General features: G+C 48.4%; 1 protein-coding gene across 2 annotated transcripts in view; it reads left to right on the top strand.

Annotated features, from left to right (window-relative positions):
• Positions 1 to 18,010, top strand: part of ZNF638 (zinc finger protein 638) — a 38,335-nt gene that overhangs the window by 16,512 nt on the left and 3,813 nt on the right. For both annotated transcript variants that reach the window (XM_064151235.1, XM_064151234.1), the window contains exons 7-22: positions 289 to 420; positions 695 to 753; positions 935 to 978; positions 2,025 to 2,096; positions 2,452 to 2,604; positions 2,697 to 2,768; positions 3,608 to 3,660; positions 6,080 to 6,211; positions 6,322 to 6,450; positions 6,718 to 6,759; positions 7,526 to 7,666; positions 8,448 to 8,573; positions 9,076 to 9,125; positions 13,814 to 15,170; positions 15,780 to 15,845; positions 16,659 to 17,646. In XM_064151235.1, the coding sequence (XP_064007305.1) occupies positions 289 to 420; positions 695 to 753; positions 935 to 978; positions 2,025 to 2,096; positions 2,452 to 2,604; positions 2,697 to 2,768; positions 3,608 to 3,660; positions 6,080 to 6,211; positions 6,322 to 6,450; positions 6,718 to 6,759; positions 7,526 to 7,666; positions 8,448 to 8,573; positions 9,076 to 9,125; positions 13,814 to 15,170; positions 15,780 to 15,845; positions 16,659 to 17,646 (3,616 nt within the window). The remainder of the gene's footprint in view (positions 1 to 288; positions 421 to 694; positions 754 to 934; positions 979 to 2,024; positions 2,097 to 2,451; positions 2,605 to 2,696; positions 2,769 to 3,607; positions 3,661 to 6,079; positions 6,212 to 6,321; positions 6,451 to 6,717; positions 6,760 to 7,525; positions 7,667 to 8,447; positions 8,574 to 9,075; positions 9,126 to 13,813; positions 15,171 to 15,779; positions 15,846 to 16,658; positions 17,647 to 18,010) is intronic.

Genomic DNA, 18,010 nt, shown 5'->3' with positions numbered 1-18,010 from the left:
GGAGACCAATTGCCTTCTTGGCCACGAGAGCACATTGCTGGCTCATGGTGATATTGTTGTCCACCAGCACTCCCAGGTCCTTCTCTGCAGGGCTGCTTCCCAGCAGCTCCACTCCTCACCTGTCCTGGTGCAGGTTTTTCCTCCTGTGTCCGGGACCCTGCACTTGCCCATGTTAAAATTCATGAGGTTCCCCTGTGCCAACTCTGCAGCCTGAAGGGCAGCACAGCCTGGTGGGGTGTCAGCCACTCCTCCCAGCTGTGCCCCACCAGCAGCCTTTGTGTGTTCCAGGCCTTCCTGGAGATGAATTACAAGGAAGCTGTGATAGCAGCTGTGAAATTCGGCGAGATGACACCAGTGCTGGTCAACGGCAAGCGCGTGAAGATCAGCGTGGCTGAGAAGCCAAAAACACTTCCTAGCAAGGTGAGCAAACCTTGGGTTTAGCTCCTGTACCACTTGTACACCAGAAAGACAGATTTAGTAGTTAATGTGTCATTTATATTTCTGTTTCATAAAGAAGAGCATGAATCTGCACATCCTAGTGCAGAGCTGGGTGTGGTATTTCTACACTGTATCGAGTTAAGCACTGGAATATTACTCCTGTATTAATATGTACACTAGAGATAATATTTAATACATAGATATACACGTTTGTATTTAACTGTGCATTAAAGTTTCATCTTTCTGTTCTTTTCAGCCCAAAACGAGTGTCAAAAAAAAGACTCAGCCTGTTAAAAAAGCTTCACCAAGCACCAGGTAAGTGTTGCCATTCTTTTGCCCTCTAATAGCCGCTGCAAACCAGATGGGTTCAGATCTGTTTTTTTTTCTTGGGTTTTACTGAGTTTGACCATGCTTTGGCTGTTAATCAGTTGTCTTTGAAACTGATTTTTCTTTTTTCATTATCTTTTTTTTTTTTTCCCCAATGTGCTCATCGTAGAAAAGATCAGAGCACCACCACGAAGAAAACCAAACCCAGTACAGGTAGAGTTCTGGATGTCTTTTAACAGTTCTTACCTTCTCTCTCTGCTCCTCTACTTCTTTTTTAAATCACAGAATGATTTGGGTTGGAAAGGACCTCCCAAAGTCACTAGTCTGATCCCCTCTGAAGTAAGCAGGGACATCCTCAACTAGATCAGGTTGTCCAGAGCCCTGTCCAGCCTCACTTTTATGCCAATGCTTCTCTTAATAGTGGCTGAAAATGAGTTCAGGGAGCTAGGAGAAGATCACAGGATCGCAGGATGTTAGGGGTTGGAAGGGACTCAAAGTGCTCATCAAGTCCAACCCCCCTGCCAGAGCAGGAACATACAATCTAGCTCAGGTCACACAGGAACACATCCAGACAGGCCTTGAAGATCTCCAGAGAAAGAGACTCCACAACCTCTCTGGGAAGCCTCTTGTTCCAGTGCTCTGGGACCCCTACAGTAAAGAAGTTCCCCTTGTGCTGAGCTGGAGCGTCCTGTGCTGCAGCTTACATCCATTGCTCTTTGTCCTATCCCAGGCAGCAAGTGAGCAGAGCCTGTGCCCCCTCCTGACCCCTGGCCCTCAGATATTTAGAAACATTGATTAGATCCTCGTAGCCCTTCTTTGGTCTCTGTCCAGCAGATCCCTGTCCCTCTTAAACTGAGGAGCCCCAAACTGAAGGTAGTACTCAAGATGCCTGCTTTATGCTTTTCAAACAGCTCCCTTTTCATGCTACTCGCTCTGCCTTTAAGCCCACCAAAGCTAGCCCTCGAGTAGCAATGAAACTTCACCTTTACCCATGCTTGGTCTCTGTGATTTTTAAGTGTTTGCCCATATCTCTTGAAGCTTTATCCCCAAAGCTGTTCCACTTCCTGACTTTCATTCCCTAGTTTGTTGGAGTTGTTAGGGTTTAGGGTTTGTATGATGGTGTGCTTTTGGTTTGCTTTATTTTTGTCCTCTCAAGTTGAATTTTTGCAGACAAAACTATCTGTCTCTTTTATATCCTTTGTGAGTAACATAAGGAATAACCATTCCTGCTGACTCTCATTTTGGGATGTTCTATATAGGTAAAAAAGAAAAGACTAAGAAGCCAATGGTGTCAGGAGGCAGTAAAACCAAGGAAACTTCAAATCCTGAAGGTAAGACTGAGAAGAACTTGGAATAATAATCACAGAATGTCAGGGGCTGGAAGTGACCTCGAAAGCTCATCCAGTCCAAACCCCCTGCCAGAGCAGCATCACCTAGAGCAGATCACACAGGAATAATGAGCAGGTGCTTTTCCACCCTTCTGTTCCCTGTTGCCAGAGCAGGTCTTGAACTACAGGCATGGACTTGTCTTGCCAGACTTTTTCTGTTCAGTATTTTCTGCCTGCTTTTAACAAGGTGGACTTTGACAGGAGACTTCTGAGTGGCAAAAAAAGGTAGAGTGTAGTTTGTTCGATCAGTTAGCTCCGTGTACTGAAATGAAAAATGCTTTTCTTCTGCTCTTACCAGCAAAACCTATGGATGAAGACCCTGAGAACTCCACAGAAGCTGAAGCAGAAGGTGGGGAAACATCACTGTCAGAACCACAGAACGTTCCAGACAAGGATGGAGATGCAGAGCCTGTGCGGACAGCAGAGATGACCAACCCTGCACCTGTGCTAGGTAATCCTGATGTGCTGATGCCATTTGGAAGTTACTTTCTCAGTTATTGTCTGAAGTCTAAAGTTGTCTTCTGGAATTCATTCCTTTTTCAGAGAAACCTGCACAGATGGCTCAGGTGGCAGTGTCAGACTTGGATGAGTTTAAGGAATCTTTAGCTGATCAAGGTAAGTTGCTGCCTGACACTATAGTCTCATTTCTCTGCTGTTGGGGAGGAGATGAAAATGCTACTGAGCCAGGGTATTGAAACACCAGGACGTCAGAAAAGAAAAATGAGAAGAATAAATTCAGTGACTGAAACATTCTAGACCCACCTGGACGTTGTGATCCTGGGCAATCTGCTGTGGGTGGCCTTGCTAATTAGCAAGGAGGTTGGGCTGGATGATCCCCAGGGGGTCCCTTCTAGCCCCACCTTGCTGGGATTTCGGGCTTGTGTGGTTATTCAGTGGTTAAGCTCTCCATGTCAGCCTGGAGAAAAGGAGGCCTAGAAGCCTTCAGTACCTGAAGGGGTCCTGCAAGAAAGCAGGGAAGGGTCTTTTGACAAGTATGAAAGGAAATGGACTGAAGCTTGAGAAGGGCAGATTTAGACTGGATATTAGGGAGAAATTATTTTCAGTGAGGGTGCTGAGACACTGGAACAGATTTTCCAGGGAGGTTGTGGATGTTCCCTCCCTGGAGGTGTTAAGAATGGCTTGGGTGAGGCCTTCCGCAACCTGGGCTGGTGTAAGCTGTCCCTGCCCATGACAGGGGGGTTGGAACTGGGTGATCCTTAAGGTCCCTTCCAACCCATTCCATGAATCTCTGAAGGTGTGTGCTTGCTCATCCAGAGATAGGAATGAAATTTTTATTCCTACATAAAACTGTTCCCTTTGGAAGCATTCACATAGCTCCAGCTGTAAGATCAATGAAGGAATGTTTCATTGTTCACAATGGCAGTGGTGATAAAAAGGATTTAGAGACTTCTGCTCAACTGCTAAGTGCTTCCCACTCCTCCACTCCTTTTCAGAAGCTACGGTAACAACTACAGAGGGTGAAGAGGCCGCAGAATCAGCAAGCAAGGTCAGTGTAAAGGTGCCTGAACTTGGAGAACTGAGAGGCTGCAGTTGGTGCCTTTTGGTTTGTTGCCTGAAAACTTCCAGCTAAAATCCTCTGCCTCTTAATTTCCTGTGAGAAGCAGTGAACAGTTAATTTTCTCCTTGCTTTGTGTGATTTGCCTGTCTCATTTTGGTTTAGTTTTTCTTTGATTTTTGTGAGAGTTTGGTTACTCCAAAAGCTCTTTGACACTCTGACCGTGTCTGTTGCCCTCCTGTGGGTTTCCTCTCTCTGGATGCAGTGAGGGGCACGTTGCAGGTATAGAGTGGTGACATAATCATGGTGGGGATTTGGATTGAGTTTTTGATGAGTTCGTATGGGGTGTGTGATGGATTTTATTAGGTGTAGATAAGTCAGCAATTACACATTATTTCATAGTATTGGTTGATTAGCTGATTGAAGGCCTTTGACACTGTCTGCCATAGCAAACTCCTGGCCAACCTGGCAGCCCTTGGCTTGGACAGGGGCACTCTGTGCTGGGTTAAGAACTGGCTGGATGGCTAGGCCCAGAAAGTGCTGGTGAATGGTGCCACATCCAGTTGACAGCTGTCACTAGTGCTGTGCCCCAGGAATCAGTGCTGGGCCCAGTCCTGCTCAGTATCTTCATTGATGATCTGGATGAAGGGACTGAGTCCAGTGTCAGTAAGTTTGCAGATGACACCAAGTTGGCAGCAAGTGTGGATATGTTAAAGGGCAGGAGGGATCTGCAGAGGAACCTGGACAGGCTGAAAAGATGGGCACAGTCCAAAGCTATGAGTTTGAACAAGGCCAAGTGCCAGGTTCTGCACTTTGGCCACAACAACCTCATGCAGTGCTACAGGCTGGGGACAGAGTGACTGGAGAGCAGCCAGGCAGAGAAGGACCTGGGGTACTGGCTGGCAGCTGAAGCTGAACATGAGCCAGCAGTGTGCCCAGGTGGCAAAGAAGCCCAATGGCATCCTGGCCTGGATCAGCAATAGTGTGGCCAGCAGGACCAGGGCAGTCCTTCTGGCCCTGTGCCTAGCACAGGTTAGGCCACACCTTGAGTGCTGTGTCCAGTTCTGTGCCCTTCAATTTAAGAAAGAATTGACGTGCTTGAAGGTGTCCAGAGAAGGGCAGCAAGGCTGGTGAGGGGCTGGAGCAGAGCCCTGTGAGGAGAGGCTGAGGGAGCTGGGGGTGTGCAGCCTGCAGAAGAGGAGTTTCGGGGCAGATCTTATTGCTCTCTGCGACTACCTGAAGGGAGGTTGTAGTCAGGTGGGGTTGGTCTCTTCTGCCAGTGACAGAACAAGAGAATGCAGCCTCAAGCTGTGCCAGAGCAGGTTCAGGCTGGGCATTAGGAAGAAATTCTTCACAGCAAGAGTGATTGGCATTGGAATGGGCTGCCCATGGAGGTGGTGGAGTCCCCATCCCTGGAGATGTTCAAGAGGAGGCTGGATGAGGCACTTAGTGCCATGGCTTAGTTAATTAGAAGGGTTAGGTGATAGGTTGGACTTGATGATCTGAGAGGTCTTTTTCAACCTGGTTAATTCTGTTGTTCTGTGAAGATGAGCCAGTTGTGTGTCCACAAGAGGGCCAGCAGTGTCCTGGCCTGAATTGGCAAGAGTGTGGCCAGCAGGAGCAGGGCAGGGATTGTGCCCCTGTACTGGGTGCTGGTGAGGCTGCACCTCCAACGCTGGGTTCTGTTTAGGGCCTCTCACTCCAAGAATGGTATTGATGTGCTGGATGTCCAGGGAGGGGCAGTAAAGCTGGAGAGCATGGGTGGTGCTGAGCAGCTGAGGGACCTGGGCTTGTTCAGCCTGGAGCAAAGGAGGCTGAGGGGAGACCATCTCTGCAACTTCTGAAAGGAGGTTGGAGACAGATGGGGTTGGTCTCTTTTTTTTTTCAAGGAGCAAGTGACAGGACAAGAGAAAACAGCCTCAAGTTGCCCCAGGGGAGTTTTAGGTTGGACATGAGGAACAGTTTCTTCCCTTTGAGAGTTGTCAAGGCCTGGCCCAGGCTGTCCAGGGCAGTGATGAAGTCCCCATCCCTGGAGCGCAGTTTCAAAGCTGTGTAGATGTGGTGCTGAGTGCCATGGTTTGGTGGTGACCTGGCAGTGCTGGGTTAAGGGTTGAGTTCTGTGATCTTTTAAGTCTCTCCCAACCTATGTGATGCTGTTACTCTAAGGTGATTTCGTGGTAGATTTTTAACTGTTTTCTTCAATTATTTTTAATATACTTTGTTGCTAAGTCTTAGAAACCTTTTCATGCTCTTTGGGTTTGGGGTCACCACAGCTGCTCTAACATGGAGTCAAGCAACCCTTCAGTTCAGTGGCAGTTTCCTACAGCACAATAAATTCCCTTTTCTAGAGTAACAGCATTTTTGATGTGGGGATGAGGAACCTCAGTGATTGAGACTTGTTTGTTCACAGGAACTGGATGATATCTGTGTGGTTGTTGTTTCAAACCTCCCTGAGAAAGGATACTCTGTGGAGGAAATTGCCAACTTGGCAAAGCCCTTTGGAGGACTGAGGGATATGCTGATTTTATCATCTCATAAGAAGGTATGCAATTGGTATTTAGTAGCATTTCTACCTAGGGAAGCAGCAAATGTGATGGTGTGGCCGTTTGAGCTGATGGTTTTAACTTGTGGCTGTTTCCTTTCTTCTCCAAGGCTTATTTTGAAATAAAGAGAAAATCTGCTGACTCCATGGTCAAGTTTTACAGCTGCTTCCCAAGGTCTCTGGGTGGTAGCCAGCTCTGCGTCAACATGGTGCCTCACTATACCACTGTCAAGGATGAAGTAAGTGCTAAAACAGGTGGGAATTCTGGGATATATGGTAACATTTCAGTGCAGAGCAGGATCTGCACTTCCACCTGACAGTGTTATGAATTCTGATGGTTTATCATTTTGGAGACTTAATTCTGCTCATTGCCTTTTTGGCTCCCGATGTTCTGATCTGATTTTGATTAACTAAGCAGTGAATCAGTGACTGTGTTACCTGCTGCTAATGAAGCTGGATTTTTGTAGTTCAGATTTTTAAAATTTCTTTGTTTTTTTCTTTTCAAGGAAGCAATATTTACTGCTCTCATTAAAGATTCTGACCCTAAGGTAAGTTGCTTGCAGTCAGTCCTACAGTTGCTGTCAAAATAGATTAAACTGGATCTAGTTGCTATCCAAATGCATTCAGCTTCCATCCTGAAGTTGAAATACAGAGAAGATTTCAAATAAAGCACTTAGAGTCACAGAAGAGACCACAAGCATTATCCAGTTCCAACCCCCCTGCCATGGACTAGATCTCTCACTAGATCAGACTGTCCATAGCCACATCCAGCCTGGCCTTAAACACCTCCAGGCATGAGGCTTCCACCACCTCCCTGGGCAGCCTATTCCAGTCTCTCACCACCCTCATGGTGAAGAACTTTTTCCTAATGTCTAATCTAAATCTGCCCTCATCTAGATTGAATCCATTCCTCCCAGTCTTACAACTGCCTAACACCCTAAAAGGTCCCTTAGTGGCTTTCTTTTAGCCCACTTCAGCTACTGGAGGGCCACAATAAGGTCTCCTTGGAGCCTCCTTTTCTCCAGGCTGAACAGCCCCAACTCATTCAGCCTGTCCCCATAGCAGAGGAGCTCCAGCCTTCTGATCATCCTTGTGGCCCTTGAACTCACTTCACTTGAGCCTTTTTGTGCTTTTCTTTTAACTGAAAAGCAGAGCTGGTTCTGATGTGAAGTTGCAAATATGCTGCTGGGATGTGTGTGCATGCTCTTGTACACTCTGAGTGACAGAAGAGTTTTCTGCGAGGCTTTCTAAGTTGAGTAGCTACAGAAGTGTGTTCCAAAGTGAAACCCAAGTTTTGTCATGAATTTTCTTCAGGCTAAGGCTGGAAGCTTTCATAACCAGTTTGTGCATCTTGGAAACTTGCCAGACGATGGCTACAGAGAGCTTGAAGCCGTTTGTGTGGGACTTCGCTTTGGGAAAGTGAACAACTATGTTGTCCTGAAGAACAGGAACAAGGCAAGTGAGGGTTTCAGCTCCCCAGTACCTAGAATGTTCTGCTAATGGCAGACCAGAGTTACCCCTTCTGAATGTTGAGGGCAGTGGAGAAGCCAGAAGTCAACCATCCAATCCATACTTTTGGCTTTACCTGATGTGAACAACCCAGGAGCACTTTAGTAAGCTCTGGAAGTGAAGCTTCCCAAATGACAGGGGAAGTTACTAACCTTGGAGGGGAAATGAGTTCCCATTTTATAGGGAGCCTGCGGAGAGGAAAAACTATTTTGCTCTGAGAAGTGAAGGTGTCAAAGTTGCTGCAGTTGCTTTGTGTGGGGGACACTGCAAAATGTTGTGGCTTGAGTTTCTGCTTTTATAAATCCATCTTTTTTCTTTTTTTACTCTATTTTTGCTCCTAAGACTGCTGGAAAGCAGCTCTGTGGGGAAGAACTTGGGCATGCTGGTGGACAAGTTCACTATGAGCCAGTAATGTGCCCTTATGGCCTAAAAGGTCTGCTGGGGTGCCTAAAGAGTGTGACCAGCAGCTTCAGGCAAGTTCTCCCACCCTCAACTCTGAACTAACAAGGCCACATCTGGATACTGGGTCCAGCTCTGGGCTCACCAGTTCAGGAGAGACAGGGAATTATGGGAGAGAGTCCAGTGGAGGTTACAGAGATGCTGAAGGGACTGAGGAACAAAGGCTGAGAGCCCTGGGGCTGTTGAGCCTGAAAAAGGGCAGCCTGAGGGGATCACTGCTGATCAAGAGCTGAACAGTGACTTAACTCTTGGGCTTTTCTCCTTCCAGGCAATTCTGCAGCTGGACAGTGCCAAGTCGGCCAGGTCCATGTACAGATTTCTGAAGCAGTACCCATACATTATGGGTGACCACACTCTGACCTGTACCTTGTCACCCAGCACAGAGACTGCCGAGGTGAGCTTTCATCCTTCTCTTTCAATAATGCATTCCCTTGTTGGACTAGAAGCACCTTTCTGGGAGGAGCAGCTCACGGTGACAATGTCTTTGCTGCTGTTTTGGAGGCTGCAGAACTCTGGAACCAGAATGACTTACTGACTGGTCACAAGTGATGTCCCCAGTGCTCAGTGTTGGGGCAAGTCTGGAGAGGAGAAGGCTCCCAGGTGACCTTATTGTGGCCTTTGAGTATCTGAAGGGGGTTACAAGAAAGCTGGGAAGGGACTTCGGCTGTTAGCTAGTGATAGGACTGGAGGGAATGGAACAAAGGTAGAAATAGGTAGATTCAGCCTGGATGTTAGGAAGTTCTTCAGCATGAAGGTGGTGAGAGCCTGGAAGGGGTTGTCCAGGGAGGTGGTGGAAGCCTATGCTCAGCACTGGTGAGGCCACACCTTGAATCCTAGGTTCAATTTTGGGCCCCTTGCTGCAAGAACAACATCGAGCTCTGTTTTTTGCCTTTCAGGCTGAAGTTGTGAAAAAAGAAGGGAAGAAAGAGGAGGCAAACCAAGGAAGGTATGAGAGTCCATTAGTGAAGGGCTTTGTCTGTCTGTTGTTTCTGGGTTGCTTGGCTGAGAGTAAGCAGGATGCTGGGCCACCGAGGAGCAGTCCCACCCTGAGATCCACCCTTACCTGCTGTCCCCTCCTCTGGGCTGTGGTGTCTTCTGTGTGTGCAGGACATCATGCAGTGCCCTGTTGCAAAGCACTGATGTCTGTCTGTCATTTTTTGTCATTCAGGGCTTGCTTTCAAACCCACTGGTCTCAAATTCTCTTTTCTGTGTAGTTTTGAGTTCCTGTTGTTGGTTTTTGTTGTCTTTTTTTTTTTAACCAATTTGGCCAGGGTTTTACCAGGGGGCCTGGCAAATTTGTTTGGATTATTCATACTGGTAAGAGACCTTTTTTTTTTGTATCTAAGGAGTGATGTCCTCACCTTGTCCTGCAGCTCTTTTCTCTGTCAGAGGACCTTGTTTCTGTTTCCAAATGCTGAAAAATAAACTGAAAAGTTGCTTGTTTCACTTCATGCTGTGATCCAGGTCTCTGAATTGATTGCAATCAAAGAATGTCTGAACCTGGAAATGGGGGTTTGGCTTGTTCTGTTTCATACTGCTTTACACACCTTGCTTGTAGTAGAGCTTCTCTTTGTGGGGTAATCATTAGTTGAGTTTAGAGCTTTGATGCTGTGTTGTTTTTTTTAATACATGGATAGAGCATGATAAGATTTCTTGTTAACAAATACAACTTAAAACAACTTCTGTGACTCTAATCCATACTTCTGGATTAATTTTATTAAAAGAAACCAATCAAAATGTGCTACAGTGATCCTAAACTACAACTGCCAATTCCACAGACTGTTACTGTATCTCCCAACCCTCTTTCTTTCAGAATTCAGGTGAAACACTCCTAGGTTCATGAAACCTCTGCTCAGACCCCACTCACTTTTGGAAGAGTCAAGTTCCTCAGCTGTCTGAGACACAGCTGACAGTTTAGACTCCAGCCTCTGGTGGGATTTAGCCAGTGGTAGTGAGGAGTCAAAGCTAGGTGGATCCCAGCTCATGTGCAGCATCCTTCTGTGGCTGTTGAACAGGGAAAGCAGGGAACCTGTTGGGGCAAGTGTGCATTTTTCCCTGCAAGTAACACCACAGACATTTTCCTTGCCTGAGCCAACTCTTTTCTCCAAGCCTTTGTGACCTGTGTGATCTGTTTTTCCAGTTCTATTCCGTCAGCAGCATGTGATTGTCTAGCTGAAGACCTTCTCACATCTTTCTGAGAAGGGAAAGATGGAGCAAAATCTTGAGGAGCAGAAGGGGCTACCAAGAGCTCTTTTTTTCTCCAACACCTAGCAGGTCTCTTGAGGGTTACTTCAAGCAGCTTGATGCTCCACTGGGCTCACTCACCTTTCTCTGCTCTCTAGCTGCCACTCTACTCTCCTTCTACTGCTCTACAGTCTGATTTAAATCCATCCCTTTGAAAGATCACCAAGGCTCTGTGGAAGGTACAGGCTGGATTTTGGCATGAAAGGAAGCATAAAGTCCCAAGGATTCAGAGATTAAGATCTCATTTGAATTGTGTAGATGCTCTTGTGTGTGTGCTGATCCCATCAGCTTTGTAGTTAGTGGTTAATTTCTTGTATCACCAGAGGCCATGGGGTGCAATTTAACAAGGTGTTGGAGCTTGTATTTAGAGAATCATAGGTTGGTCAGAGTTGGAAGAGACCTTCAAAAGTCATCTAGTCCAACCCCCCCCTGCAGATGTCCCTGATACCTGCAACTAGAGCAGGTTGCCTCACCCTGTCCAACCTCACCTAGAATGTTTCCAGTCCTGGGGCATCTACCACCTCTGTGGGCAACCTGGGCCAGTGTCTCACCACTCTGTGTAAGATTTTCTCTCTAGCCTGAATTTCCTTTTTAGTTTCAAACCATCACCCTTTGTCCTGTCACAACAAAAGGCTGTCCCCCTTTAAGCACTGCAAGACCCTCAGGAAGTCTCCCTGGAGCCTTCTCTTCTCCAGGCTGAACAACCCCAACTCTCTCAACCTGGCTTCACAGTACAGGGCTTTGAGTCCTCACATTTTTGTGGCCTTCCTCTGGACCTCCTCCAGCAGGTTGGTGTCCTTGTGCTGAGGATTCCAGAGCAGGATGCTGCACTTTGGGTGAGGTCTCAGCAGAGCAGAAGGGCAGAATCCCTTCTGTCCACCTGCTGGCCATGTTCTCCAGTTTTAAATCAATGCTGTGGAAGATTTGGAAGCAGAATTCGGGTCTTCACTTCTCCTTGCTCTCATTTTTAGCAGCAGAGGGCAGATGTGCCCAGGTTTGGAGAGGAAACCCTTGGCATGGGTGGTTTTGTGGTGCCTCTGTAGCACAGATGTTAGCCAAGCTGGCCTGTTTCCATCTCTCTGACCCCGTGGCTTGTCTCCATCTCAGTAACTCTCATCTGACTTCTTCAAGAGTTAACATCTCCATCAGCACTGAATTCCATTAAGTCAAGCCTCCCATTTTCTTGCTGACATCTTGCTGGCTTTACTACTGACAGGGCAACCTCCTCTGCTCCTCTTCATTCCCACCAGGGTTGGTACACAGGTCCACCCTTTCTTCATACACTTAGGTGATGAGAAACCACAGCAGAGGCAGCTCCATCCTGCAGAGCCACCGATGCTTTTGGTGTTTGTTCTGATACAGGGAGCTCTTGGCCCTTTTTCCATCCAGAGCTGGGGAAGTGTTGGGATACATTCTCCAGCTTGAGGGAAGCAGGGGCCCAGACACCTCATTTCAGTGTCTTCTGAGATAATCCCCTGGGGATTCTTTCTTTCAGGGGTGAACAAACCCTTACTGACACTGAAGCTCTCTGAAAAGCACTCAGCTCTGCATTGTCCCCTTGGGCAGTTGGCAGTGAGGTTATACAGCAAGAGCAGCCTGCTGGCTGGTGTTCCAAACCTGATCCTTACTGCCCCCCCAGCTTCAGGCTCCCAGCTACTGAAGATTGACTTCAGAATCTGCTTTTTGTGAACACAAACCTCTGGTAACTCCTTCCTCCGGGGAGTCTGAAGTGTTGCTGTGCATGTGCTTTTCACAGCCTGCCTTGCATCAGGGCATCCCTAGCTGGGGATCTGAGGGCACAGGGCATACCTCTAGTGGATGCTGCCTTGAGATAGCTACAGGTAGTGCAGTTTGAGATGTAAGAATCACAGGATATTAGGGCTTGGAAGGGACCCAAGGAGATGATTGAGTCCAAGCCCCCTGCCAGAGCAGGACCATACAATCTAGCTCAGGTCACAGAGGAACACATCCAGACAGGCCTTGAAAGTCTACAGAGAAGGAGACTCCACGACCTCTCTGGGCAGCCTGTGCCAGTGCTCTGGGACCCTTACAGGAAAGAAGTTCCCCCTTGTGTTGAGCTGGAACCTCCTGTGCTGCAGCTTCCAACCATTGCTCCTTGTCCCATCACAGGAAGTAAATGAACAGAACTTGTTCCCCCACTCCTGACCATCCCTCAGATGTTTATAAACATTTATTAAATCCCCTCTCAGTCTTCTCTTTCCAGATTAAGCAGCCCCAGGTCGCTCAGCCTCTCCTCATTGGGCAGTGCTCCAGTCTTCTCATCATCCTTGTAGCTTTCCACTGGACTCTCTCCAGCAGATCCCTGTCCTTCTTAAAATGGGGAGCTCCAAATTGAAAGCAGTAGTTAAGATGAGGTCTCAACAGGGCAGAGTAGAGGGGAAGGAGAACCTCCCTTGATTTGCTGGATACACTCTGCTTAATAGATCCCAAGTTCCCATTGGTGCTTTTGGCCACAAGGGCACATTGCTGTGCTGTAGTGAGCTTGTTATCCACCAGCACTCCCAGGTCCCTCTCCACAGGGCTGCTTTCCAGCAGATCACCTTGCAGCCTGTACTGGTGCAGTTTATTATTCCTTCCCAGGTGCAGGACCTTGCACTTGTCCTCATTTGATTCCTCTGTGCCCAGCTCTCCAGTCTGTCCAGGTCTCACTGGATGGCCTCACAGCCTTCAGCTGTATCAGCCAAGCCTCCCAGTTTGGTGTCATCAGCAAACTTGCTGAGCAGACACTCTGTGCCCTCATCGGTGTCTTTGGTGTTGGACTGGACCCAGCACTGATCCCTGTCGGACTCCACTGGTTACAGCTTTCCAGGTGGACCTAGGAGCATTGATCACCATTCTTTAAACTCTATCTTGTAACCAGTTCCTCATCCACGTCACTGTCTGCTCTTCCATCCCACACTTCCTGAGCTTGCTCACTAGAATATCTTGGGAGACCGTGTCAAAGACCTTGCTAAGGTCAAGGGTAGACTACACGAATCACAGAACATTAGAGATTGGAAAGGGCCTCCAGGGGTCATCAAGTCCAATTCTCCTGCCAAGGCAGGATCGCCTAGGATAGTGTGCACAGGAATGCATTGAGGTAGGTTTTGAAAGCCTCCAGAGAGGGAGACTCCACAACTTCACTGGGCAGCCTGTTCCAGGGCTGTGTCACCCTCACTGTGAGGAAGTGGTGCTGAGGTGGATTGTACAGAAGCATAAAGCTGGTTTACCTCCATTTTTTCAACCCTTCTAATGCTGCCGGGCTAAGATTTCCAAGTGCTAAGCTCTAATGCCTCAGGCCACCACCACCACTGGTGTTGAGAGGTTTCTGCTAACTGTAGAATTCTCAACATGGTTTGATTTCTTCTGTTTTATTTTAAATGCATTTAGCTCTGGCTTGAAAAAATATCCAGAGGGATCAGGAGTGGTGCAAACAGCAGCTGCTAATCCTCCAGCAGAGCTCAGAGAGGCAAAGAAAGGACCTATTCCCATCTCTCATGTCAAAGATGAGCTGTCAGCAGCATCGACAGAGTGCTCTGAATCCCATCTGGAAGGAGTGGTGAGGGAGTCTGCTGCCAGACCAGCAGAAACATCTCCAAAGAAGATGGATGCTGGAGTTGGAGCTGTGGTGGCATCTCTCAGATCTGCTGACAGTGAATCATCGGAAGTGAAGTCGGAAAGGATGCTGCTGCCACCTTCCAGCGTGGAGAGAGAAGAGGCAGTTGGAGAGAAGGCTGAACTAGAGCCATGTGAGTCTGGTCTCAGATCTGCATTGGAAAAGGAGGTTAAAAAGGAAGATGAAGAATTGGATGCTTCTACCACTGAGCCACCAGCAGAATTGTTTGGTGTGGGCAAGGCTGAAGATGTGCTAGTAGATGGTGCTGTGAAACTGGCAGTGGGGGAGTCAGCAGGGACCATTGCTGAAGTGCTGCCTCCTCATCCTGATGCAGCTTTGGCGCAGATGGTGTCACTTGGTGTCATACAACCAAACAGCAAGTGGCATGCTCCTGACATGAGTCTTCTTCCTGGTGCTGTGAAAACTGAACAGGAAATGGCTGCGATGCCAGCAGTGGAGAGCAAAACTGGGGCGGCCTTGGAAAAGAGTCTGGACGTGCCTGGAGAGTTTATGCTCGCAGCTGGAATTGCTGCAGAGGAGAGCCCTGCAAACCTTTTGGACATGACTGGAGCAGAGACAGAGAAGCAGTTCGAAAAGCTTGTGGCCAGGGTTGGGGCTGCTGATGAAAATGCTGCAAGTGCTGTTGGTGAGGACAATGAGGGAAGTTTAAGCAAAGCCCTTCAAAATGAAGGAGCAGGACCAGCAAAAGCTGATGAAGTCTCCAAAGCTGTTGTTTTTAACTCCTCTTTATCTGTCAAGGAATCTTCCACTGTTGATAAAACATTTTTAAAGGCAGTGGTGTCTCTTCTGGATATCTCAAAGCTAGGGATTCCAATGCAGAGAAATGAGCCCTCCCTGTTTAAAGGAGGGGAGCAGAAATCTCCCCAGAAAGCTGAGAGCCAAGGCCAAGCAGCGCTGGAGAAGAAAACAGCCTGGAAGGAAGAGGATCCCACACGCCCTGGCAGCAGCGCGTGGAAAGCCAGCAGAAGTTTTGTGCTTGATGGAAGGGGAGCCAACGGGAGGAATTCATCTCAGCAAGACTGCCGAGTGGAATCAAGGGCTAGCTCAAAACAGTCTCAAGAGGGAGAGGGCAGAGCACTCAGCATGAGGAGAGATGCTGGCGGCAGTAAGGTGAGGGGGGCAGGAAGGCTCTGTTTAGTGTGCCTGAGCAGTAGCTAACTACATGCTTCTCTCAGATGTTGAGGATGGGCCGGGGACGTTTTGTTTCCCTTCCCTTTGTCATAAATCACCCAGCTGGTTTGGGCCACCAGATGAAGTTGGAGTGGCAAGAGCTGGCAGGCAACCAGTTGCTGTTAGATGATGTGTGTGGTGCAAGCACCTAACTGGTTGGAGTAAATGGCAGGAAGGTGATTTTGGAGTCAGTCTTTATTGTGCTGTAACTTTTACCTTCTTGGATTAGTTCTGAATGGGAATTCCAAAGCTTTCTGTCCTTTTCCCGAGCTAATGTTTGCTTTGTAAAGTCCTGCACAGACACTGGCACTGAAAAGAGGCTACTCAGAGAGGTGTCACCTGGGATTTGTTGCTAGAGACTCTATGCCTGGACTCTTTCTGATGATGTCTTAGTTTGGTCCTTGCCAAGCCTGTGATCAGAAGCAGCAAAATGGACAACTTAGAGTTCATTAAGGGAAAAAAATAGCTGAATTCAGTTGTTTCTTTGAAACTCTTGGACAGGTTAGTTTGCTTAATTGATTTCATGGGAACTTGTGTCTGATTTTGCAGGCTTTTGCTGGTGACATCATGAGGGCTTCAAAAGTTGGTGCCAGCAGCGGTGCAAGACGAAAGGAGGTAAGGATCTAACCTCAGGTGGAATTGACGGCAGATTGTCCTAGCGAGCAGCCTTGAGGAGAGGGACCTGGGGGTGCTGGTGGGTGAAGAAGCTCAATAGGAGCTGTCATTGTGCTTTTGCAGCCCAGAGAGCAACCATAGTCTGGGCTGCAGCAAGTGTGGGCAGCAGGACAAGGGAAGTGATCCTCCTTCTCTGCTCTGCACTGGTGAGACCCCACCTGGAGTACTGCATCCAGTTCTGGAGCCCCTGGTACAAGAGGGCTGGGAGGTGTCCAGAGAAGGGCCATGAGGATGATCAGAGGGCTGGAGCTGCACTGCTGAGAGGAGAGACTGAGGGAGTTGGGTCTGTTCAGTCTGGAGAGCAGAAGGCTCCCAGGTGACCTTATTGTGGCCTTGCAGTATCTTAAGGGGGCTACAAGAAAGCTGGGGAGGGACTTTTTAGGCTGTCAGGGAGTGCTAGGACTGGGGGAAACAAAGCTAGAAATGGGTAGATTCAGACTGGATGTTAGGAGGAAGTTGTTCAGTGTGAGGGTGGTGAGAGCCTGAAATGGGTTTTCCAGGGAGGTGGTGGAAGCCTCATGCCTGGAGGTGTTTAAGGGCAGGCTGGATGAGGCTCTGGCCAGCCTGATCTCGTGTGAGATGTCTCTGCCCATGGCAGGGGGGGTTAGAACTAGATGCTCCTTGTGGTCCTTTCCAACCCTGACTGATTCTAGGATTCTGTTGTGTGTGTGTGTTCTGAGAACCCTCAGGGGAGGCTTTGCGTCCCCAGATGAGCATTAAACTGTGTTGCATTCCCACTTCCCCACTCCCTAGGAAGAAGAGCTGTTTCCCTTTAACCTGGATGAGTTTGTCACCGTGGATGAGGTGGCAGAAGAGACGGAGTCCCCCATCAGAACACGCCGCAATCCCCTGAGGGGGAAGAGGAAAGCCGGTGCTAAAGCAAACTCTGCCGTGCCCGGCTCTAAGAGGAGGAAAGGGAAGAAATCCGCAGCCCACGCTGCACAGAACAAGCTCTCCTTTGTCACCCTGGATGAGATTGGGGAGGAGGAGGACGTGGCTGCACAGCTGATGGAGGTGGCTCACCTAGAAGCGCTGGGTGACTCCCAGGGCCTGCTAGTGGTGGATGAAGTGATGGAAGAGGAAGAGCTGTTGGAAGCAGCAAAGGATGCGCCGTCGCTGCTTACTTTGGATGAGATACCGGAACAGGAGGACCTCAGCTCGCAGAAGGACCTCCCCAGGACAGTCTATGAGGAGCAGGATTTGAAGGCCGAACCCTTGGTGACTGTAGATGAGATTGGTGAAGTAGAGGAGCTGCCTCTGAACGAGCCTGCAGGGTTGAGCATCAAGGTGGTGCTGAAGCAGAAGGAGGAGACTAAAGTGGCTGCTGAGGATGCTGGGGACGGTGCCGCTTCCCAGGTGCCTGATGATCCTAGTGCCTTGGTGACAGTGGATGAAATAGAGGACAATGAGGACAACCCTCTGCTGACTTTGGATGAAGATAACGAAGATGAAGATGATTTCCTGGAGGATTTCAACCGTCTGAAAGAGGAGCTGAACTTTGTTACAGTAGACGAAGTTGGAGAGGAGGATGAGGAAGAAGAAAACACTTCCTCAGGGAAAAATCAGAATGAGGGTGGAGACAAAGATATTGCTGTAGTTGCAGGAGCAGAAGAAGAGGTGGTTGCTCCTGTTGCAGGACCAGAAGAGGATGAGGTTGCTGCTGTTGCAGGACCAGAAGAAACAAAAGTTGTAGGAGATGGGAGTCCAGTAGAAGAGGTGATGGAGATCTCCAAATCAGAAGGTAAGGAGCCTCTCGCAGCTTTGAGAGGAAAGAGAAAGTAAGTTCTTGTAACCTGTGCTTTTGCTCCTTGCAGCAACCAGAGGAAGCAGCAGGCTGAAGGTGAGATGTTCTGATGCATTTCAGAGTGCATCTCTCTTTTGATGCCGAACTAAGTGCCAGCTTGATTTGGGCAAAACAGGGGAGAAGAGTTTCTTCCAAGTCTTTGAGACAGGTTTGGGAAACTACTTCACACTGCACTGTCTTAGTTCTGGTCTGCAATCCCAGTGCCAAACCTCTGCCCTGTTTGAATGCCAAGTGGGACAGATGCAGGTGCAGAGATGGAACAGGTTTCGGGCTGGGTCTGGAGGGAAAAAATGTGTAAGAA

The sequence above is a fragment of the Pogoniulus pusillus genome, chromosome 11 (genome assembly GCF_015220805.1).
Source record: "Pogoniulus pusillus isolate bPogPus1 chromosome 11, bPogPus1.pri, whole genome shotgun sequence".
In the NCBI taxonomy this organism is placed as follows: Eukaryota; Metazoa; Chordata; class Aves; order Piciformes; family Lybiidae; genus Pogoniulus; species Pogoniulus pusillus.
This window is presented reverse-complemented; position numbering and strand designations above follow the sequence as displayed.